The 25,484-nt window shown below is 37.2% G+C and overlaps 1 protein-coding gene across 7 annotated transcripts in view; it reads right to left on the minus strand.

Moving 5' to 3' along the window:
* Window positions 1-19,868: 19,868 nt before the first annotated feature.
* Window positions 19,869-25,484, minus strand: part of KDM6A (lysine demethylase 6A) — a 201,829-nt gene continuing 196,213 nt past the window's right edge. For all 7 annotated transcript variants that reach the window (XM_045812868.2, XM_087860317.1, XM_087860316.1 and 4 more), the window contains 3 exons: window positions 24,789-24,915; window positions 22,420-22,590; window positions 19,869-21,271 (listed from right to left, as the gene is read on the minus strand). In XM_045812868.2, coding sequence (XP_045668824.2) covers window positions 21,242-21,271; window positions 22,420-22,590; window positions 24,789-24,915 — 328 coding nt within the window. In that variant the 3' untranslated portion in view covers window positions 19,869-21,241. The remainder of the gene's footprint in view (window positions 21,272-22,419; window positions 22,591-24,788; window positions 24,916-25,484) is intronic.

A 25,484-nucleotide genomic window follows, 5' to 3' on the forward strand; every position in this document is an offset into this window, starting at 1 on the left:
ATCCCCTTCCCCCAACCTTGAGTTCCATGTCTTGGTGGCCTGAAAGTTTTCCAGTAGCTGTCTCATTCTAATCCCATCCCTGGTGCTCTCCCACTCTGGTTTCTAAGGCTTAACCAGTCCACCTAGGAGAAAGCTACATCCAAGTTTTTCCAGCTGAGACTCCCAGGAAGATCACAACCTCACTTATCCCCAACTATTAGCTCTAGAAGCAGTCTAAAATTGGATTGCTGCCCACATCAAGTTTGTCATCTTTAGAGAATTCTACCTTCATGTATTTCTCAAAAGGAGCAAAATCCTTATACCAAAACCGGCCCAAAGATAGCAAAAGAAAAAAAAAGAAAGGAAGATAGAAAACCATAAACTAATCTCACTAATATCTAGAAATGAGCAAATGCCAAGTGAATTGTTTTCAGTTGAATTCAATGGCTTATAAGAAAAATGATATACCTATTTGATTGCCAATTGCAAAGTCTTATTCAAAAGTAGAGATGTTTTCTCTGGTCTCTCACAGGGTGGCTTGAAGATTAAGTTATGAGGTCATGTTCTTTAATATGAAGAGATTTCCTCCCCACCAGACCACATGAGTAGACTTCTCATCTTCATGGTTTTTCAGAAAAAAGAAAACAAGAAAAAAAAAAACCATGTAATTCAAGCCATTTGCTACTTAAACAAGTGTAATATGGCATGTGAAAAAGACAAAGGTCCAACTGAAGGTTACGGACCTTCTTTTGTTTCTTTTGGGAGTTGTTGCAGGCTTCTCATTCAGCCTCTAGAGGGCAGCCAGAAAGAAGAAATCATATTTTTCTGTTCTCTTGTACCCCAGTTGTCACTCATCTCAGCAGTTTCAGCCTTATGAAAACCAGCCCTTCAAAATGGCCCTGGTCTGGGAGGAGAGTGGGGGAGTGGGGAGAAAATAAAGGAAACATTTTAGGGTGATTGAACTGTCCCGAGGTGGCAGATACATGACTCTTCCCATACGGAGTGAACTTTACTGTATACAAATTTTTAAAAATCAGTAAAGGTGTCAGGGGAGCGCTGCGATGATGGATTCAAGTCACAAATGGATGGAATACTGACTGTGGCAAGAGAATCTAACTGTAATACAAATGTACGACAAAACCTCACGGAGGCGTGGGGATAAAAGGAGCAAGAGTTCTCATCACAAGGAGAAGAGTTGTTTTCTTCTCCTTTCTTTTCTTTCTATTGCATCTATGGGAGAAGATGAACCTATGACAGTAATTTTCTCACAACTTGTGTAAATCAAGCCATCATGTTGTATGTCTTAAACGTATACGATGGTGTACACCACTTATTTCTCGATAAAACTGGAAAAATAATGGAGCTGACCAAAGTAACTTCAGAAAACAGTGTTTTAATTACTCAGATTACAGACAGAACTATATGTAAATATTGTATTCTGAAGTTTTTTTTTCTCAGAGGGCTATGGCATAGTAATTCTGAAACTATTTTACATGTATTACAGCATTGAACAAATAAGTAAATAAATTGTAGATAGTAGGAGCCTCTGGTACCACGTACCAGAGTAAGTAGTTACAAATACACAAAGGGGGAGGGCAGAAAGCTAAACTGATCTCTGCAGTGCTGGACTCAAGTCACAGCTTTCAGAGTGAACTCACATTTATGTATGTATGTATGTATATAATATTTCTTTTTGTTATAGATGAAAAAATTGTGGAAGATTGGGAAGGCAAGGCATGATTTTAATTTTCTTTTAAGTTTTTATTTGAGGGAGAGAGAGAAAGAGCACAAGTGGGGGGAGGGGCAAAGGGAGAGGGAGAAGCAGACTCCCTGCTGAGCAGGGAGCCCAACTTGCTCAATCCTAGGACTCTGGGATCATGACCTGAGCTGAAGGCAGACGTTTAACTGACTGAGCCATCCCTGTGCCCTTTGATTTTAATTTTTTGCATCAATTTCGTTCTATCTTTTTTATGTGAGTGAACTCATGTTTACTTTAACATATAATACAGGTAGAAACAGAATTATGGATATAGGTGTATTCATGTATTACCACGCATACATATATTTTCTAGTTCTGTCCTTTTAGAAGGCCTAGATACAGTGACATCCCAGTAGCAATGAGCACACGCATCACTCAGATCTTGGTTTCTAACACCATTCTTTAATCAAAGGAATCAGGACTCTTAGGAGTCTAGGACGGAGTAAATACAAGATGAGCCTGGAGGCTTTTGTGGTGCCAAAAAACTCAGAAGTGCTGAAAAAAATGCAAGGGGAGTTGTCACAACTACACAAGAGCCAACTTGAATGGGTTCCCAATGGCCAAAGCTGGAGCAATTTGAACAAAAAAATAAATAATAATAGTATTGGATTATAACTCCAAAACTAAGATAAATATTCATGAGTTCATACCAATATAAATGACTAAATAAATAAACGGAGGAGAAGAGACAAATATTCCTTACAGAAGAATTCCAAGTGATATACACATTGACACTGTCTCCTCTGGGAGGTGGAGATTAATTTCCTCCTCTTTTGTGTGGTCTGGATTTAGTGACTCACCTGGAAAGAATAGAGTATGGAAAGAGAAAATAGTAACTTTACAGTAGAAAAACCATTTGGACACCGCCTGAACCAAATGATCAAGGTCCAAATCACCAGTGATCATGCCATGTGATATCATGACCTCCAATATGATATGGTAAAAAGGGCATTTTACCTCTGTAGTGTTCTTCCCACAAACCCATAATTCAAATCTAATTATAAGAAAACATCAGATAAATTCTAATTGAGATTCTACAAAATACATGAACATCCTTCAAAAGGATGTTTTAGTAAATAATTTAAATTTTAAAAAATCAGCAGTGTGATGGTTAATTTTATGTGTCAACTTGGCTGGGCCACAGTGTCCAGATATTTGGTCAAACATAATTCTGGATGTTTTCTGTGATGGTGTTTCTTGGATGAGATTACCATTTAAATTGATAGACTTTGAGTAGATTACCTTCCATGATGTGAGTAGAGTTTATAGATAGAGAGACAGATATAGATATCTATATCTATATAATTGTTTTATTCTGTTTTTATCAACAATTCTGGTAATACATCAGCATCTTCATGGTTACTGAGAATACAAAATTCAAAAGGCATACAACTAAAGGGTAGACAGAGAAAAGTCTTTCTCCCACCCGTGGCCCCAGACTACCCAGTTTGCTATCCCTGGAGGCTCTTTATGTAGCCAGTTTCTTATCTTTCTAGAGCTTCACAGTAGATTCAAAAGTTTTAAGGTCATAAAAAAAAAAAAAAGGAAAGACTGAAAAATTGTCACAGATCAGAAGAGACTAAGGAGACATGATGACTAAATATAATGTAGTGTCTTGGATTGGATCCTAGAACAGCAAAATGATATTAGTGGAAAAACTGGTGAAATCTGAATAGTCTGGAGTTTAGTTAGTTGAACTGTACCAATGTTAATTTCTTAGTTTTAAAAAGATACCATGGTGACGTAAGATGTTAACATTAGGGAAAACTGGGTGAGGGGTATGAAAGAACTATACTGTACAACCATTGCAATTTTTCTGAAAAATCTAAAATTATTCCAAAATAAACATTTTAATAAGAGATAAATAGTCCAGACTTTTGGTTACAGACCAAGATGGAATAGAGGTACTTCTTTCTATACCTCCCACTGAGTGAAGACTGAAACTCTAAATATTATATTAAAAAAAATCCAGAAACAACAACAACAAATACAAGATGTCTTTAAAAGGTAGAGAAAAGGTAGCTGATCAGCCAGAAGCCTAGGGCCCTAAAGAATGACACGGCAGTGAGTTCCATGGGTTTTCTTTTTGCCTCATATATCCTGGACTATGTATTATAAAAGCTGGCACCTCAGAAGTGGCAATGGGCACAGACAAAAGACCACACGGCCCCATTTTTTAAAAAAAGCCTGCTGGGTGCTTTTTCTTTTCCTCCGCTTTATGGCAACGACCCAAATCTTCACTACAATTATGGAATAAAAGTGGTGAGAGTGGATGGACTTGTCTTTTCACTGATCTTGGGGAAACATTCAGTCTTTCATCATTCAGTGTGATGGTAGCTGTGGGTTTTTCATAGATGGCCTTTATCAGGTTGAAGAAGGTTTCCTTCTATCCAAGTTTGTTGAGATTTTTTCTTCCATGAATTTTTTGTTTGTCAGATGCTATGTTGGCTGCTATATTGAAATGATCCTGTGGTTTTTTACTTCCACTACTAAGGTACATTAGTTGATATTTTGGACGTTAAATTAACTTTGCATTCCCAGGATAAATCCCACTTGGCCATGGTGCATACTCCTTTTTGTATGTTGTTGGGATCACTTTGCTAATATTTTCGTAAACATTTTTGCATCTATGTTCATGGGATATTGGTCTATGATCTTTCTTTCTTCTGATATCTTTGTCTGGCTTTGGTGTTAGGGTAATATTGTTCTCATAGAATTAGTTGAGAAGTGTCCCCTCCTCTTTTATCGTATGAAAGAGTTTGAGGAAGAATGACATTATTTCTTTAAATATTTGAGAAAACTTGCCAATGAAGCCATCTGGACTGATGCTTTTTTTTTTTTTAAAGATTTTATTTATTTATTTGACAGATAGAGAGATAGCCAGTGAGAGAGGGGACACAAGCAGGGGGAGTGGGAGAGGAAGAAGCAGGCTCCCAACCGAGGGGCCTGATGAGGGGCTTGATCCCAGAACGCCGGGATCACGCCCTGAGCCAAAGGCAGACACTTAACGACTGAGCCACCCAGGCACCCCGGGACTGATGCTTTTCTTTGCGGGAAGTATTTTAATTACTATTTTAATCTCTTTACTTGTTATAGGTCTATTTAGCTTTTCTATTCTTTTTCTTTGGTAAGAACTTTATTGAGATATAATTTACAAGCCATAAAATTTACCAATTTGAAGTGTATAATTTAGTATATTCACAGAGGTGTGCAACCAAGCAATTTTAGAATATTTGCATCATCTCCAAAAGAAACCCTGAACCCCTTAGCCTTTACCCTCCGCCCCAGTCCTCCCCCTGCTTTAGGCAACTACTAATCTACTTTCTGTCTCGATGTATTCGCCTATTTGGGGCATTTTATATAAATGGACTCATACAATATGAGGTCTTTTGCAACTGACTTCTTACACTTAGTATAATGTTTTCAAGGTTCGTCCGTGTTGTAGGATGTATTAGTACCTTATTCCTTTTTATGGCCAAATACTACTCCATTGTATAGATATACCACTTTGATTTATCCATTCATTTGTTGATGGACATTTTGTTGTTTCCATTTTTGGGCTATTATGAATAATGTTACTATAAATATCTGTATACAAGTCTTTGTGTGGACATGTATTTTCATTTCTTTTGAGTACGCTCCTAAGATTGGATTCTACCTCTACTTGAGTTCGTTGTGGTAATTTGTACCTAAGTCACCTAAGTTGTTTAATTCATTAGCATGAAGTTGTTTGTAACATTCCCTTATGATCATTTCAGTTTTTGTAAGGTCAATGGAAACTTCTCTTTTATCTCTGATTTTCATCATTTGTGTCTTCTTTTCTCTTTTTTCTTTTTTTTTAAAGATTTTATTTATTTATTCGACAGAGATAGAGACAGCCAGCGAGAGAGGGAACACAAGCAGGGGGAGTGGGGGAGGAAGAAGCAGGCTCATAGCAGAGGAGCCTGATGTGGGGCTCGATCCCATAACGCCGGGATCACGCCCTGAGCCGAAGGCAGACGCTTAACCGCTGTGCCACCCAGGCGCCCCTGTGTCTTCTTTTTTCTTGATCAGGCTAGTAAAGGTTTATCAATTTTGTTGATCTTTTAAAGAAACTTTTTTATTTCATTGGTTTATTCTATTTTTTTTGTTTAGTTTCAAATGATTCAGAAAGGCAAAAAGAAAATACACAAATAATACACCTTCCACACGGATATGTGCAAAGAGAGATAATGACAAAGCAACTGTGGCAAAGTATAAGCAATGAGTGAATCTGAATAAGACCTTTGTTCTAATCTTTTAACTTTTCTGTAAGTTGAAAATAATACCAAAATATTACATACCATTAAAATAAAAAGTTATAAAAAATGAGTATTTTTCCTACCCCAGATCAAACTGCACTTGGCAGCTCTAAGAGGAGGGAGGGAGGGAGGCAGTACAGGGGAGGGGTGTGGGGGACTCAAGGAAGACATGCCCAAGGCCGCTTTCCATAGTCTTCTCACATGCCAACATAACACAGAGAGTCCCAGAAGTTGTTTCCATGAAGCAGTGTGGATGGGGCCCTGTGGGCTGGCAGTAGTGGAGAGAGAGGCCTGGTGTCCAGGGTGAAGAACGAGTCTGTGTGGTCCAAGGACAGGAGATAAAAGGGAATGAGTCATACTGGCAGATGCTTGCATTGGCAGAATGATTCCCCTTCTCCAAGCCTTGGTGCCATATAAGCCCCATGCAGAACTGAGATGCAACACTGGGGAGGGTTCAAACCTTGAATTGGCTGTAATTTCCTCTGTCAGTCAGTGAACGGAGGCTCTAAATAGACATTACAGAAAAAAAGTTATATTTCTTATGCACACCTTTCCTGGCCTGAGAAATGCATACCTGCTACACACACACACACACACACACACACACAATAACACTAATTTAAAAAAATCTGTGGAGTTGCTATAGCAATATCATCCAGAGTAGATTTCAGAACAAGGAAAATTATCAGCAATTAAGAGGAACATTGCATAATGATAAAAGATCAATTCTCCAACAAACCATCCTAAATATTTATGCACCTAAATAGAGTCCCAAAATACATGCAACAAAACACAATAGAATTTAAAGGAAAAATGGACAAAATTCACTTCTACTTGGAGACATCAACATTCCTCTCTCTGTAATCAATAGAGCAAGTAGACAAAATCTCCAAAGATATGGAAGATCTGAACAATACTACCAACCAACATAACCTAATTGGTATTTAAAAAGACCACTCCATCCCATAACAGCAGAATGGGTATCAGAAAGATCTTAATGGTTTGGGTGAGGGAGCACCTGGGTGGCTCAGTTGGTTGAGTGTCCAACTCTTGATTTTGGCTCAGGTCATGGTCTCATGGTTGTAGATTCAGCCCCACGGGGGCCTCCCTACTCAGGGGACAGCCTGCTTGAGATTCTCTCCCTCTCCCATTCCCTCCCCATCCCGCTCCAGACCCCTGCTCCTGCACTCTCTCACTCTCTCTAAAATAAATAAATAAATAAATAAATAAATAAATAAATAAATAAATAACGTCTTAAAAAGAAAAAGAAATCTCTTAATGGGAAACTAAGAAGCTTAGAACAAAGTGGATCAGTACACTCATTTATCCATACATGGTGAACATCACCACTTGAATGTTCAGAATGCATCGTTAGACATTCTGGGGACAATCCATTTTTGGATCCTGGATTCTCTCAGTTTGATCCCACTTCAAAAAGAGACTTCATTGGCCACCAGACTGTCCCCTAACTTAACATCATTCTGAGGCCTTAAAAATAAACCTAGCTGATGCAAGTTGAGGGTAGTTATCGATATTATGTTTGAAATAGGAGTGTGTGAATATTTAGCACTGTATGGAGGTATTAACCAGTACAAATAAAACAGAGGCATAAAAATAGGAAGGGAGGAGGTAAAACTATATTCATTGTTGATAAGATATCTGAAAAACTCTAGAGAATCAATGCTAAAACTAATACAAATAACAAGTTTAGGATGGTAACAATAAAAAAATAACATACAAAAATCAATAGCCTTTATATATCAATTATTGCTGCTAAAATATAGTGGAAGAGAAAATTCCATTTACAACAGCAGTGAAAAAGGAAAGATATTCAATAATCATAAAAATAAAAAGGAAGATAGTTCTACATTAAAAAGCAGAGACTTCTAATAAAGATGGAGTAACAAGACTGCTTATCCTCTTGCCTTAACAAGTAAATACCTGGACAAAATTTTTGAAGCAATGGTTTTCAGGACATCAGAATCAGACATCAACACAACACTAACCACTGACGAAAGGGAAATGAATGAAGTGATCCCTACAATTTTCCCCAGCTTCTTTCTTGGAGTTTCCAGGCTACAGCCCAGAGAGAGGAAACCCAGAGCCCAGTGCTTTCGCTGAGTTGAAGTGACAGAGTTGAGAATCCAAGGAGGCCAAGACAGCTAAAGATTCAGAGTCACACAGTAGATAGAAATGCACAGAACAATACCTTTAGAGATATGCCTAGGATTCCTTTAAGTCTTCAAGAATCAGCACGGGTGTGAAGAAACTACTTGAGGACAGGAAGGGTAAGGGAGAGAGGGACCACACAAAAAGATTAGAGGGAAGAGTCTCTGGAACTAAACTTGTCAATAATAGCTCCTGTTCCCACTAACAGATGGGTCAAACCTCACGACCCACGTGGCAGCAGGTAGAGTACTCTGAATGGTTCTGCTTCAGTGTAGGGCAAAACGAGAGCTCACCCGAACACTGCTCTAGTCTCACCTAACAGAGCTTAAAAGACCTGAACGGTTCAAACTGTCTTCAAGTACATCCCAGAACAAGCCCGAGAATATTTATAGAAATAAAATAATATCCAGAACCCAACAAGATAAAATTCACATTGTCTGGCATTAAATAAAGACTCATCAGGCGTGCAAAGAAACAGGAGAATATGATTCATGATTAAAAGAAAAATCAATCAAAATAAGCCTAGACATGACAGATAATTGAGTAGACAAAGACATTCGAAGAGTTATTAAACTATATTACGTATGTTCAAGCAGGGAGAAGAAAGCAAGAGACATGGAAGATACCAGTGAGATCCATATCAAACTTCTAGTGATAAAAATTACAATGTCTGAGATGTAAAAAAAATTAGATGGGATTAAGAGCAAATTAGACACTATGGAAGTGAAGTTCAGTGAAGTCAAAGACAGCAATAAAAACAGTTGAATATGAAACCCAGAAATAAAAAAATGAAAAAAAAAACTGCACAGATGATCGGTGAGCTATGGGACAATTTCAAGCAGCCCAACCTATTCATAATTGGAGGACTCAAAAAACAATATTTGAAGCAATAATGGCCAAAATTTTCCAAATTTGATGAAAACTGTCATTCCACAGATTTAGGATACTCAAAGAACACCAAGCCAAAGATACACGAAGAAAATTTCACTAAGACATTCATAATCAAAGTACTTTAAAAAAAAATCTTAAAAGCAGCCGGAAAAAAAAAAAAACTATGGCAATGTATATGAGGTTTATAATATATGTAGATTGAAAATATGTGATAAAAATATAAGTATGCTGTTGGGAGGTTATTAAACTATATGTGAAGGGAGCCTGGGAGAAGTTCAGATCTATAACACCAACCCTAAAGCAACTATTACAATAAGCCAACAAAGAGCTATAACTAGTAAGCCAACAAAAGTGGTAAAATAGAAACACAGAAATTACTCAGTCTAAAAGAAGACAGAAAAAGAGGAAAAAGAGAACAAAACACAGATGGTATAAATGAAAAACAAACAGCAAGGTGGTAGATTTAAACCAAACCATACCAATAAGCATACTAAATAAAATACAGAAGAATGGCCTTCCCCGCCCAACGTATCCAAACCCCAGACCCTTTGAATATATTATCTTACATGGCAAAAAGGACTTTGCAGATGTGATTAAGGGCATGGATTTGAGAGAGGACATTATCCTGGAATATCCACGTGGGCCCAATCTCAGAGTCCTTAAAAGCAGGGAATAACAATGGGGTCAGTTCATCAAGAGAACGTAACAGTGCTAAATGCTTGTGCACCTAATAACCGAGCCTCAAAATACATGAAGTAAAATCTGAGAGAAATGTATGCAAAAATAGACAAATCCACAATTTTGGGTGTAGATATCAGCACCACTCTCTCAATACTTGATAGGACAGACAGAAAGTCAGTATAGAAATAGACTTGAATAACATGTCCTATCTATCAACCAACTTGTCCTGTCACAGAAAATTCCATTCAACAGCAGAATACACATTCTTTTTAAGCACACGTAACTCATTTACGAAGGGCCATAGTCCAGGCCCTAAAACAGGCTCAATAAGTTTAAAAGGATTCAAGACATACAAAATATCGTCTCTGATTACAATGGAATCAGATTAGAAACCAACAAGAACAATATCTTGAAAAGCCCCAAACAGAAGAACACACTGTAAAAAATCCATGTGTGAAAGAAGAAATCAAAGGGGAAATCAGAAAGTATTTTGAAATGAAGATGAAAATACATTCTATCCAAGTTTATAGAAGGCACCTTGTACAGGAAAAGGTTAAGTCAGTAGGCCTGGGTTGATCAAATCCTGCACATTACCAAGAAAAACTCTTGGCTAGTCCCTGGGAACTGAATACGGAGCTCTTGGAATGTTCTGTCTGTTAAGATTATTTTTGTATGTCTGAGGTATTTGGCCATTCTGTACCAGTTGGACCAGATAGTTCATGCTGCTAATGTGATTTATAGTGAACACCAGGTCTGGAGTCTGACGACCTAAGGTGCTGGTGCTGATCCCCAGTAAAAATCCTGGAGCTGCGCTGGTTGGCAACACTTCATATGTCACACATTGTTGCTGGAAGAATTAAGCATGTCTCAGGAAATTCCACTGGTTGTGGGGGCGGGAGGGGGACACCAGGAAGCTTGAGCCTGGTCTCCCCCATGCTTCTCCCTATGTGCCTTTTCCCTTTGCCGATTTTGATCTTATCTTTCATTGCAATAAACTGTAACCATGCCTAAAACAGTTTCTGAGCCCTGTGACTCTTGATAGTGAATCAGCAAGCCCAAGATTGGTCTTGGGGGACCCCTGACACACAGCTAAAGCATTAATTAGATGGGAATTTATAGGACTAAATGCCTGTACAGAATGTCTCAAATCAATGACCTCAGCTCCCACCTAAAGAAACTAGAATGAAAATAGCTAAAGAAACCCGGCGTAAGCAGAAGGAAGGAAAATAATGAGAGAGAAAATCAATGACAAAAAACCAGAAATACAATAGGAAAAAAATCAATGAAATCAAAAGTTGGTAATTTGAGAAGATCAAGAAAATCTGTAAACCTCTAGCCAGACTGATGGGAGTGGGGGAGAGACACAATTCACCAATATCAGGAATGACACAGAACTATAGATTTCACAAATGTTAAAAGGATAAATGACTTGAAAGACACAAACTACCAAAGCTCACTCCAGAAGAAATAGATACCTGGGCAGCCTATATCTACTAAAGAAATTGATTTTGTAGCTAAACACTTTTCCACAAAGAAAACTCCAGGCCCAGATGGCTTTATTGATGAATTCTATCAAACATTTTTAGGAAGAATTCATACCAACTTTACTCAAACTCTATAAGAAAACCGAAGAGAGAAAATAGTTCCCAACTCATTCTCTAAGGCTAATATTACTCTGATAATAAACCCAGAAAAAAGCATTACTGGAAAATAAAACCATTGACCACTATCTCTCATAAACACAGATGCAAAAATTCTCAGCAAACTTTTGGCAACAACATATAATCCAATGATATATAAAATAATAAAACATGAGCAAGTGGGCTTTATCTCAGGAGTATAAGATTAGTTTAACATCTAAAAATTGATCAGTGCAATTCATCACATTAGCAGACTAAAAAAGAAAAAAACATGTAATCACCTCAGTCAATGCAGAAAACTCATTTTATAAAATTCAACATACATTCCTGATTAAAAAAAAAAAAGTCTCAGCAAACTAGTAATAGTAGGGGACATCCTCAACCTGATAGAGGGCATCTATGAAAAACCTTCAGTTAACATCATACCTACTTTCCCCTAAAACTGGGAACAGGCAAGGATGACTGTTCTGACCACTTCAATTCAATATTGTACTAGAGGTTCAAGCCAGTGCGAAAAGGGAAGAAAAAGGAAGGGAAAAAAAAAAAAAAAAGGCTCCCATATTGGGAAGAAAGCAGTAAAACTCTCTTTATTCACAGGTTACATAAATTATTTATGTAGAAAACTCCAAGGAATCTACAGAAAAGCTACTAGAACTAATAAATGAGCTTAGCAAGGTTGCAGGACACATGGTCAGTATTCAGTAATTGATTAAGTACTATAGCCACACACACAACAAGGAAATTAAAATTTTGAAAACACACAATTCACAATAGCATCAAAAATATCAAACACTTTGGGATAAGAAGGCTTGTTTACCAAAAACTACAAAACGGTGAGAAAAATTACAGATCTCAATCAATGGCAAAATATGCCTTTTTCTGTTCAAAATCATTAGCCATCAGGGAAATTCAAATCAAAACCACATTGAGATACCACCTTATGCCAGTCAGAATGGCAAAAATTGACAAGGCAGGAAACAACAAATGTTGGAGAGGATGTGGAGAAAGGGGATCCCTCCTACATTGTTGGTGGGAATGCAAGTTGGTACAGCCACTTTGAAAAACAGTGTAGAGGTCCCTTAAAAAGTTAAAAATTGAGTGACCCTATGATCCAGCCATTGCACTACTGGGTGTTTACCCCAAAGATACAGACGTAGTGAAGAGAAGGGCCATATGCACCCCAATGTTCATAGCAGCTTTGTCCACAATAGCTAAATCGTGGAAGGAGCCAAGACACCCTTCAACAGATGACTGGATTAAGAAGCTGTGGTCCATATATACAATGGAATATTACTCAGCCATTAAAAAGAACGATTTCTGAACATTTGCTGCAACATGGACAGGACTGGAGGAGATTATGCTAAGTGAAATAAGTCAAGCAGAGAAAGACAATTATCATATGGTTTCACTCATTTATGGAACATAAGAAGTAGGAAGATTGGTAGGAGAAGAAGGGGAAGAAGAAGGGGGGGTAAACGGAAGGGGGAATGAACTATGAGACACTATGGACTCTGGGAAACAAACTGAGGGCTTCTGAGGGGAGGGGGGTGGGGGAATGGGATAGGCTGGTGATGGGTATTAAGGAGGGTACGTATTGCATGGTGCACTGGGTGTTATGCACAACTAATGAATCATGGAACTTTACATCGAAAACCAGCGATGTACTGTATGGTGACTAACATAATATATAAAAAAAATATGTCTTTTTCATGGGTCAGAAAACTCAATACTGTTAAGATGTCAATTCTCCACAAATGGATCTACAAGTCAACGTAATCTCAGTCAAAATTCCAGCAGGATTTTCAGGCAAGCTAATTCTAAAATTAATCCGGAAAAGCAAAAGACCTAGAATAGCCAAATCAACTTCGAGAAAAAATAACAAAGTTGGAAAACTTACACTACCTGATTGAAAGACTTCAGAGAACACAAAAACTAAGTTGAGATGATTTACAGACCTAAATGTAAAACTATAATGTCCCAAGGAGAAAACATAGGAGAGGATCTTTGAGACCAAGGTTAGGCAAAGATTTTCTAGACAGTACACAAAAAACACTAACCATACAAAAATGGATAAAATAGACTTTATCAAAATTAAGACCGTCTACTCATCAAGACACCATTAAGAAAATGAAAAGGCAAATCACAGGCTGGAAAAATATTTGTAATACAAATATCTGACAAATGGCTTAGAAGCAGTTCATATAAGGAACCCTCTACGTATCAAGAACAGAAAGACAACCCAATTTAAAATGAGCAAAACATCTGCACACTTCATAAATGAAGATATACAGATGGTCAGTATACGCATGCAAAGACATTCAACATTAGTCATCACAAAGACCCAAATTTATAACCACAGATATCACACACTGACTAGAATGGTTAAGCTTTTGAAAACTAACAACACTAACTATCTCTGAGGATGCAGAGCAAGCAGAGCTCTCAGATATTGCTGGTGGAAGTATAAACTGGCACCACCAGTTTGGAAAAATGTCCAACAGTTGCTTATCAAGTTAAATATAGACCTACCTGATGATCCAGCCACATTTATTCTTAGTAGCAAAAACTGGAAACCCAAATGTCAATCAGCAGAATGGATAAACATATTGTGTTAGAGTCATACAATAAAATATTACTCAACAACAAGAAAGAAGGAACTACTGATAGTCATCAACACAGGTGAGTTTCAAAAACATGCTCAGTGAAAAGTCAAATACAAAAAAAAAAAAACATTTTGCACACTTCCATTTTTAAGAAGTTTAAAAACAATAAAATTAATCTCTGGGGATAGAAATTAAAAAAGTGGTTGCCTGGGGTTGGGGGCAGCAAGGGAGGAAGAGAACAGAATGGAAAAGGACCCAATAGAACTTCCTAGGGTAATGACAATGCATTATTCTTGATTGGGGCATAACGGACACATTTGCCAAAACTCATCCAACTGTACACTTGAGATCTGTTCAGCTTACTGTATTATGTAACCATATCTCAAAAAGTATCAGGTTTAAAAAATGGACAAATAGTCCTTAGATACATGAAAAATCGCTCAACCTTAGTCATTAAAGAATTGCAAATTAAAACTATCCTAAGGGGGCACCTGGGTGGCTCAGTCGGTTAAGGGTCTGCCTTTAGCTCAGGTCGTGATCTCCCGGTCCTGGGATCGAGCCCTGCATCTGGCTCCCTGCTCAGTGGGGAGCCTGCTTCTGCCTCTCCCTCTGCCCTGCTTGTGCTCTCACTCTACCTCAAATAAATAAAATTTTAAAAAAATTTAATAAAGCTACCCTAAGCTTCCATTTTTCACCTATTATATTTGCAAAACTCCACATGCTCCACAATACAGTCTATTGGCAAGGCTGTAGGAGAAATAGTCTTGTTCATACATTGTTAGGGCGAGTGCAACACAGTATAGCTAGGAAGGGCAGTAACGAGGAAAACTGTACACGCACTTACCTTGTGACCCAGTAATCTACGATTTTACCCTGAAGATACACCTCCACAAATACAAAACAACATATGCCTAAGGCCATTAAGACATTATTTGAAATAGGGAAAGATTGGAAACATCCCCCGAAAGTCCATCATTGAGAGATGACACATGCAAATGATGGAGCACCATGATCTGATAATGATTTTCAGGATCTATTTGGTGGAAAAAAAATCAAGGTGCCAAAATGTGCACACATCATGCTACATTTTGTGTATGAAAGAAGGGAAATAAGACTACACATTCCAATTTATTTACTTTTGGAAAAAGAAACACAGGAGATAGGAGCTAATGAATTAAAAATGGTTACGTACAGGTGGTGGGTAGAGACAGTCTGAAGGTGTTTAAAGGGATGGGAAGAAGACCTCTCTGAAAGTACGTTTTAATATAGTGTTGCATTTTTAATCATGTACATGTTATATGTTTTGAAAACAAAGTTAAGTCAAAAGAAAGGGGGGGAAGGAGGGGGCCAGATGGAGCCTGCAGCAAGTTTCAGAGTGCTAGCATCGCACTTCAGTGTTAACTAGCAGATTACCCACTGTTCACCTGCAGCCCTTCAGTGGGTCTAACTCATGAAGCTTTTGAGGAGACTGGCCTTATCTGGAGGAACAGATAGAGATGGTCTTACAGAGGAATTTTAATTCATGGACTTGCAAGCCCCATCTGATTTAGAAGGATTCACAGCGGGATAATTTGTAGGCTGATCAAGATTTTTAAAACGATCCAGGTTTTGTATACAGTTGTATTGTCAAGTCTTTGGCACTTTCTAGTTTTTTCTTTTCACTGAAATTTTCGATGCATCAGTACCGCATACATTTTTGAACTTCCCCGCCTCCCCGCCACCAATTATTTTCAGTACCTTAACCCAGAAAATCTTGTTGATCATAGATTTGAGTACCGACTTTCATTTATTAAACATAGAATCCTTTCCATGTGCACACATCTCAAAATTTGCATCCGAGTACATTTAATGAAAGATAATGACATTAAAATCACATATATCAAGTTTTCTAAAGATAACATTCTCATCTACTTTCACTCTGCCAAACGTAACATTCTACACAAAGTGGAGCGCTGAAGAAGGCTTGGCTACAATTAACTATATAAGCCTACAAAATCACTGTGCTTGCTTTCTCTTCCTTTCTCCCTTTACACCCCTTAATAGATGTTGTATCTGAGCATCTGGGGAAGTAGGTGCGGTTTGGAGATACTACTTTGTGTTAATCATACCCTTCATCTATTTGAGGTCATCATATACTTAACACACGCATGGTTATAATGTAAATACGTTAGGATAGTCCCTAGGTTCATCAGGAATCTTTCTGTTGTTCAAATCATGTTTAATCACTTGGGAGTAAACTACCTGGCACTGAATGGCTTTAAAATTCTGAGAAAACGGACTGACTCCACATTTTTTTCAGGTTGGCACACTTAGAAATCATATTTTGAGTATGTTAAATCAGATTCCCAATTAAACTAGACTGGTAAATGGCAGACCGAATTTGGAAAAAAAAATGCCTATTAATCATTTTATCGAAAATATTCTATTTATACACTTTCTTGTTACAGTTCCTTGAAGTGCCATTATTTGACTTAAGGACTGGAACTCAGTAGCCATCGCTAAGACTTAACAGGACTCTTTCCTCTATCATTTCCACTTCCTAAAACCCATTGCTTGTACTCTCCCTGCTCACTCACCATCTTTTCCAACCGCAACTGTGGACCCTAATCCTAATGCAGCACTAATCCGTTTCCTTTCCATTCAAAGAGCGCAAAAACCTGGGAGTATGAGTCAAGGAGGAGGCCAATACTACTCCCAAATGCTGCTTCTGAAACCAACTTAAAAACACTATGCCATACATCCCAGCTTGCCCGGGAGAGCCCCCATTTTACGGCTGCTGCCCTATCCCAGTAAGTACTAATTGTGCCCCCTTTTGATCCCAAAACTGTTCTGGTTCGGACTATGAAAGATATGGTTGGCCTAATTATAGGTTATCAAATTTAAAGACATCTTTCTCTTGTTAAATATTTAAAATATAACGTTTCTTTCACGCATGACTACAGAGTAAGCGCTCAGCAATTCCTACTTCTCTGCAGTGGGCAGTAGAACAGCGCTGGTCTGGAGTAGGGTCTCCATCACCACAGTTGGAATCTTGGCTCCAACACTTAATGACCACAAACCTTGGGGGAAGTTATAGTAGCTCTTTGCCTTAATTTACTCATCTGTAAGATGGGGACACAACAGTACCCCACTCAGAGGGTCACTGTGAGTGAGGACTAACGAGAATGTATATTAAATACTTAGCACTGTGCTTTGCACGGGTAGTCAGTAAATGGCAGGTACCTGTAGGTCACACTAAAAAATACCATCCTCATTTCCCTGTTCAACTGAAAAAGTGCATCTTCCTTTCAGAAACAAAATACCATACGGACTGCTTCACAATACACATACAAATTGTTCCTGCGCAGAGCACTCCAGGACAGTGACACAAAATGTTTAGAATTGGTGACGTTTGTTGTTCATCAAAGACCAATATAATTTCATACCTAGGGACCCTGGAAAGACCGGACAACCCCCACCGCCCAGCCCTCAAATTCAATACCTTTTCCCATCCACAGCAGTTAGGCTGTTGCTCCACTGAAGGTGCTCTGGCAAGTGCCACCAACCATGTTGTGCCAACCCAAAGAAATCCCGTAATCCTCATCTTTGCAGCATGGTGTGGTTATTTTTCAAAGGCTCTAGTTTGTCCAAAATCACCCTGGCTGGTTTAGCTTTCTTCTCCTTTGCAATCTCCTTTTCTCTTATACGTGACATTCCTTAGTGGGTATTTGGTCTCTCTCACCTCAACTCAGTTCCTGGATCATCTCTCTTCTGGCTCTAAGTCCCACCTCCATGAACAGCAGACACATGGTTCCAGACCAGGCCTCTCCTAAGTCCAACTACTTAGATGCCCTACAAGCAGTTCATTAGTTTCTGCCTCCAGAACCACACTTCCATATTTCCTATTCTGGTTAGAAGCACCCCATTCACTTGAAGACATCTAGTGGGTCCTGTGGAACTTACTTTTTGTCTTCCCAATCTGTGCTCTTATTTCCAACCTTGGAACATCCAAAGTTCAAATCCAAATCCTCTCTTCCTTAAATTTCTCTGCTTTGGAGATATCCCTCTGGCAGCCATGTACAGGATAGATGGAGTGTGTTAAGGCAGGCAGGAAGACTACTGTAAACTCAGTGCTGTTCTTTTGTTTAAATTCCACGTATGATTCCATATTAGCTACAGGATAAAGCGTCAGCACCGCTCATGGAAGAGGCAGCTTTCCCACATCTCAGACCCTTCCTACCCTTCCCTTTAGCACTCCTCCAACCCCTTGGCCAAAGTTCCCAAATCCTCTTGGCTCAGGAAGGTGTGATGTAAACCCCGCTGAAATGCAGGCTCCGATATTACCCTTCTTGTTACCTCTTCTAGGTTTTGCCTGGTTCATTACATCAATCTCTCATATTAGATGTGTGTGGAGAGGATAGAGGACAGGGATCACATCTTAGATTTGCTTTTAGGAGATAATAAATATACTGACTAAATGAAAATACACATGACAATAATTTAAAGATTTAATGACTAGGTTCTGAGAAGCAGACACTTCATTTCAGTTAAATTCATAGTATTATGTGATCTTAAACTTCAGCTGAAATTGTTAAGGCTGTGTCAATTTACTACTTTCAGAAACTGGGGTTTTATTTCAAAAAGAAGCCGCCACACTTTTTTAAGTTGATTTAACATAATTAGGTTAAAAAGCAAGTTGAACTGCTCTACTGATGGCATATGATTTCCTATTTAACCGGTGACAAAGAGAAAAGAATATGATGCAGTTCCTACTATCTGGAAAAACATCTGCTTTTTTACACACTTTGTAATTAGCTTCTTTCTCTAAACAATGTGTGTTATTAAGGCATCTGGATAAAGTGTGCTTTTAATGGGATTTACCTATACAGAGAGCAGTAAAAAGAAAAAAAAATCTATTTCTTCTGAAACCTGAAAAATGTAAAATATTAAGGATACTAAATTGATGAAAAGAAAGCAGTTTACACAAGACTTTATCTAGTTATACTTCAGAGTAATGTTGATGTGTTTGATTTCTATTTCCTATCCTCTACCCATTCAAAGATAAAGCTGAGCAAGTATTATTCTTGATGTAAAACTTCCAAGTATGTATTGGTGAAACAGCACTAAATTACTCTTAAATGTCAGACAACCTGTATTAATCTTCGCAATAAACTATCTTGATAAAACCATAGAAAATAAGACACTGTGTCAGTAAGATAAACTAGAACTCGTTAAGCAACATTTAGGCATAGCTTTAGCATTCTTATAATCTTTGCTTCTGGGTAGCTGGCTTGCAATTTTTATTTGCAAAAATGTCTGTCTTGAGTTATTTCAAAAATATTAGCGGTTACACATCCTAAGCAGCACTTAGACAAGCACTCTTGCTCCTTAACTAAAATAGATTTCTAAGTATTTCCTTCTGAAGTTATAAATGAGAGATGATTACTGCTACTAGATATTCAATATTTACCAAATTAACTAATTAAATAAAATATCTCCAAGCTTTCCAGCCTTCAAACTGTTTCTAGGAGGACAACATACTCCAGAACTATCTGAACAAGAATACTTGATTAATGCAATCAGCACGGCATTTCCCCAGATAGGATTATAAATTCTCTTCAGTCATAAATATAACTCCATTTCTAGCATACTCTATGCTTCTTCACTAAAGCTTCCTGGAAAATCTTATAAAGAACAATGTGATAAAAAGAGAGTATGTGCCAAATGCAAGGTACATTATAAAACGAAATACTACTGTTAATTAGAAGTGACTTGTTAATGCTAATATAGCTTGCTATATTTTTACCAGTGATATGGACTTGTAGACTCTCCCCCCGCACCCCAACCATGTCATGCAAGCAGGAAAGCATGAAATTTCAAAATTGCCTAACATTAAAAAATAAGTCTCTTAATTTATTTGCATTCTAAAATAGAGCCCTTCATCTGAACCTTTTTCCATATAAAACTCTTAGTGATGTACAAGATTTATCAAGCCCATGTAACATTCCCTTTAAAATCTTAAGTTCAATCACTATTTGTTTTCTACTATTATACTATGTTTTGGCAGCAATTGTTTATTGGTCTGTCATTGCAGTAATTGCAACTTAACAATAAACCAGTCTGACATTTTAGGTCTTGAAGATACATACCATATATATTTCTTTAAAAATAATCATACTTTTGTAAGCAATACTTTACAGTATACACCTCAAAAATCTACCATAGATGTGAAACTTAAAACGAGAAAAATTTAAGTTCTAAATCTTTATACATATATATCCAGATTTCTATATATATTATATATACATACATAAGTATATATAAAATATATATAATCAGATTTGAAAAATGAACAAAAACTGGGCACTGTACATAAAGTCTTTTTAAAACTCAAACAATAGAAAACTCTTTAAACATTAAACAATTTTAATAAAAGTTTCTGTACAATGCTAAGCAGTTTTATTTACACATAGAAAATGTAATAGGAGTAGTGTTTGAAATTACAGAACTCCTTAAAATTTCAATGGCAGGTAAATCTGGAAAAAATAACAGCATTCCATTCACAAATATTTTCAAGCAATAAATATGTATTTATAAATAGTGTAAATTTACATCAAGATTAGAAACAAAAATCACAAATCTGAAGTTTATTCCTTAGTCTATGTGCAATCCATTATCTTTGTGACTTGGCTGTTAATTTTTTAAACATTTTATTTAGGAACCAAAAGTGTAATAACCGTCATGGTTTCAAAACAAGACAGAAAAACATAAAAGCAGTAAAAAAGTTCCTTACCTAACTTTTCACATTAAAAAAAAGTTGACCAAAGAAAGACTTAAAATTGCTAACTACCTTACAAAGAAATGACCAGCTAGGCTAGTATTTTTTTTCCAAGGAAAATTCTGAAGGGGAAAAGATAGATGAAAACCAATTCATCAGCCCAGAAATAGAGAAATATAAAAGAGGTTGTTTTCAAGTCAGTAGTCTGTATGATGTTGCCAGTTTTGTCAGATATATACAAAACATGGAATTTATTATTATTATTTTTTTTTCTGAAGTACAGCTAACCAGCTTTGTGAGAGTCCTGGAGTAGGAGCAGTGCTCTCCCCTGTCCAGTTGGGTTGACACTCCGCACTTGAAAGGTTGCATAGACACAGTTTTCAGCCAGCAGCCTTACGAGACAGCTACAAAAACCAGTGGTGCAGAACCGAGTTACTTCCTGAATAGCAGAAAAGGTCTCATTTAATGTCCATGGAACAATATCAAGATGAGGAGGATGGTAATGGAGGAGCCTGAAAATAAAAGGTATGTTACTTTGGTATACAAACGGTTAACAGCGGTCCCTAGCTCAAGGCTACAAACACAGCCTGCTTTTAGGAAGGTAGGGGAAGAACAATTCTCTTTAACAGCCTGCTACACAATGTCAACTAGAACCTCCCTTACTACTGTCTCCCGCGTGACCAATTTTCCGAAGGGTCTGAGACCATTATTCTATACTCAGCGTGCCTATATTTTTCTGTACTTCACCAATTAGTCGAAGGCTCTTAGGATGTTATTGGGTTGACCATTTTTTAGATTGCTTAAAAAGAAAAAAAAAAAAAAAGGGGCTTGCAGAAAATGACTTCACAGACCAATTATAATTTCATTAGTGACTGGCTTCAGAAGCTATCTCAACGAGATAATATATTTTTGTTTAACATACTCCGGGTAATTTTCTTCTTCAAGAAATCTTAAAGACCATTTAAGTGAAACTAGGAGCTAAACTTCAGTAATTCAGTTTCTGATCACATATGCAGAGGAAAGTATTAGAGGAAATCAACTATTCATAAATTATATCTGTGTTTCTATTCATGAAACTATTGATGTGCTAGAGTAAAATGCTTCCCCCTAAGCATCTGCTGTTTAAAATTAAAAACTGTGCAATATTTCTAAGTATACTTGAATTTCATAAGGTTATATAACGTACCAGGAAGTTAAGCTCCATCAAATATTCCCATGAGGTTAATACTTCTGGCAAGGATAAAATTTTAAATACATATAATTAGCTCTAAAAGCAGAAGTCTATTTAAGACCACACTTACTGATTCATTTTGTGGACACTAATAACTTATGTACACATTTTATCAACTGAAATCAAATGGCATAAAGGATAGGATAGTGTTCTAAAAGCACAGAAAGATTTTAAAATGTAATCACGGTAACATTATTTAGGCTTGGACTCACCCGGGAAGGAAAGTGAAAATGAAATACGCCAATTTTAGAGGAATAAATACTTGGAAGTGAAGGAGGGGGGAAATGATATGAATATTTCCTCATGCAGTAACTAACAAGCAAAAGGAAAATTTAAATATTTCATTACCTCCTACTTATCAGGTGGCAGAACAAACACTGCTCCTTCCCTATCCAGCTAAGTATGTACTCACATGCTGATTTCACTTACTAATGTAAATTGGTCATAGACTTGCATCAGGTCCTCCATTTTATACTGTTCTAGCACCACAAAATTTTCCAGGTTTCCGCTTGTTTTTCGTGCACAATCTTGGCAATGCACTATGTAGGTCTTTCGAGAATTGCTCTCATTTGTGACAAAAAGCAGATCAAAAACCTCCACCTATTTTAAGCAAGAGAAAAAGAGTTCAACAGAGAGAGTGGTTATTTATTTATTGTACTGTTTTACTATAATCACAGAATTCTACTTTACATGGAGTTGTGGGCAGTGATCTCTGGTTAAGAGCAGGTACTAAGGCAAACATGGCCATGTTTGAGAATCTTTAATAGACCAGGTTTATTTTGCCCAAACCCAAAGACATGGGTGGTAATGCATATTTAGGGGAGGGACTTCAAGTAATGACACAGGCTTTACAACCACCGACAAAAGCCTAATTTAAATGTTGATCAAGGTCAGCCTATTTTTGTTTTAAATCCAAAACAATGGTACACAATCAGAACAAAGTGATCGTTATTTTCCGTTTACTTTTCTATTTAACAGTACTCATCATAGAGCACTGTGGATGGATACTTCTCTTCTCCCACAGACTGAGCTCTTCAAAGATGAAGACTATGTTTTACTCACTTTTGCACCTCCAGAGCAGAGCACAGTGCTAAGACAAACCTCAAAACACACATGTTGAATAAATATAATCTGATTATTTTACAGACGAGGAAACTGACAGGTAAGTGACAGTGAGTGTTCAGCTATAAGCCTCATGTTAAGGAATAGGAATACAAGCAAAAGATATATTCATGAGTATAGCACGATTTTAGAAATAATACCTCTAATATTTACAGAAAGGTTGATGAGCTGCTATGGCTTAGGTGGGATAAGAAATAACACTGAGGGATAGGAGTCATTACACCTAACCAGAATCTATCTGATCTTCCAAAGATTTAGCTTTGGCCAGGTTGTACAACATTAAAAAAGCCAATGGATTCAATCATTTCAAATAAAAGTCAACTTCAGAATACAGAATTTCAAGGCTTGGGGTGGATCATTAATAACCCTGGCCTTGGCATATCCTTGAATTTATTCAATGACAGAAAGCTCTCATGACCTCCTGTCTTCTTTGAACAGTGTTTTAATTAAAATCTCAGCGTTCACATTTTACCACTACTATCAAAGGGCAACAACAAGAACCTGGTGATCTGAGCTAGAAAATCTGTGAGCATTCTTCGACCTCTCACTTCTGCCAGGTAATGGGCTGTCTTGTGCATTTTATCTTCTAAATATTTTTTAATTCTTCTCCTTTAATATTCTCATTGCAATCTCACATAGGCCTTAAGATAACAACTCTTTCTTAAAACCACTGCAATAGCTTCCTATCTCTGTTCTCTCCAATCACATTTCTCCTTCAAACACATGGCCAACGTGGCTGCCTGCTCAACATCTTCTGATGGCTTCAATGACCTCAGAATAAATATCAAGTTCCTTAAAATCATTCAAGATGCTCCATAAAGCTTCCTAGCAATTAGACTTGTAAGTAAAATTTGCACAGTCTGTGCGCCAGCCACACTGGACTACTTACCCTTTTCTGAGTAAGTCATTTCATTTCCCATGTTGTGCCTACACCTCATACTAACATTCACTCCACTTCCAATTCTCATCATTTTTTAGCCCACTGAAGTCATACTCATCCTTCAAGGATGGACTCAAATGTTAATACTTTTGTGAATTCTTATGTGAACACCAGAAGGGAAAATTAGGTCATTTTCCCCCTCAGTGTTACCCTAACAGTAAGATCCAACTTTGCGTTCACCACAGTCTAATATATATTACAATTAGTTGTTTATAATTTGTCTTCTCCGAGTAGAATGTAAGCTCCTTCAGAAACAGTACTACATTAATACTTGTTTCTGCTTCTCTTGCAGAGAAGCCATGGCCACAGGAGACTGACCAGTGTATTATGAACTGCACCAGAGAGGCCTGAGCATTGATCTGCCTGGAGCTATACTGAACTACATCCGGTTTATGGTCATCTGCTTACATGTGGATTATTACCAGTTTAAAATCTCAAGACTAAACTTTATCTTGATGATTATCATTTGTTAAACATCTACCAGATAAATGACTCTGTCATAATTACTTTTAGAGTTAATTCACTGTTAGTGAAATAGTTAACGGCTAAATAACAAAATAACAAGACTGAATATAATGTCAATTTCAGTAAGATGCAGGACATGAGAGTATAAATACTCTTTATAAATTTTATAAATCTAAATTTATAAATTTGAAATAAAAGTAACCAAAGAGAAACCAGAAGTAGAGTGGTAAGAGGCTTTATAAAACAACCCTGGATAACAACAGTTACTTACCTCACAAATGCTACAGTAATGTGCCGGTTCTTCTTTTGTCCGCCCATGCCATATAATCTCTTTTCCTGCAGCAATGAGAGCTTCCCTCAATGTCTGACATTGCTTCAGAGTTCTCAGAAGACAATACCTATTATGGGGGAAAAATTATTCGTGACCAGCAACAGAATACTGTGTATCTTTAGCATAAAAGATATACTCCTAGAGACTTGGTTCTAGTATCTGTGACTCTGTCATTTTTTTTGGTCAATTTCTTGCATATTCTCTTATTTAAAAAATAAGGCCAATGCTCAGCAAGTCTGATGATGACAATATTAGATCATTTAAAGTTCAAAATTAATTGAAATCTGAATATCAAAATACAGTGATCTTAATATTAAAAACCTGACTCCTTGCTTAAATAGAAGTCGCTAACTTTATCTCTTATTTGGGCAAGTCAATTAACCTCTTTGGGAGTCAATGTCCTCATCCTTGACATAGGGTTCTAAATTCCAGATCTCAACTGCTATGATTCTATTAAGGCAGGAAGGCACGTTACTTCTGTCAGCACTACCTAGACACTCATAAACTGCATCATCTGTACAGCTGCTTTTGAAACTTTTGAGTCTGTACACAGAAAACTACAGATTTAGTTACTTCATGACACAAAATTGGTTTCACTACAGCGCTAAAGAAGAAAAATAGACATTACTTGATTTT

The sequence above is a fragment of the Ursus americanus genome, chromosome X (genome assembly GCF_024610735.1).
Source record: "Ursus americanus isolate L20-20 chromosome X, mUrsAme1.1.p, whole genome shotgun sequence".
In the NCBI taxonomy this organism is placed as follows: Eukaryota; Metazoa; Chordata; class Mammalia; order Carnivora; family Ursidae; genus Ursus; species Ursus americanus.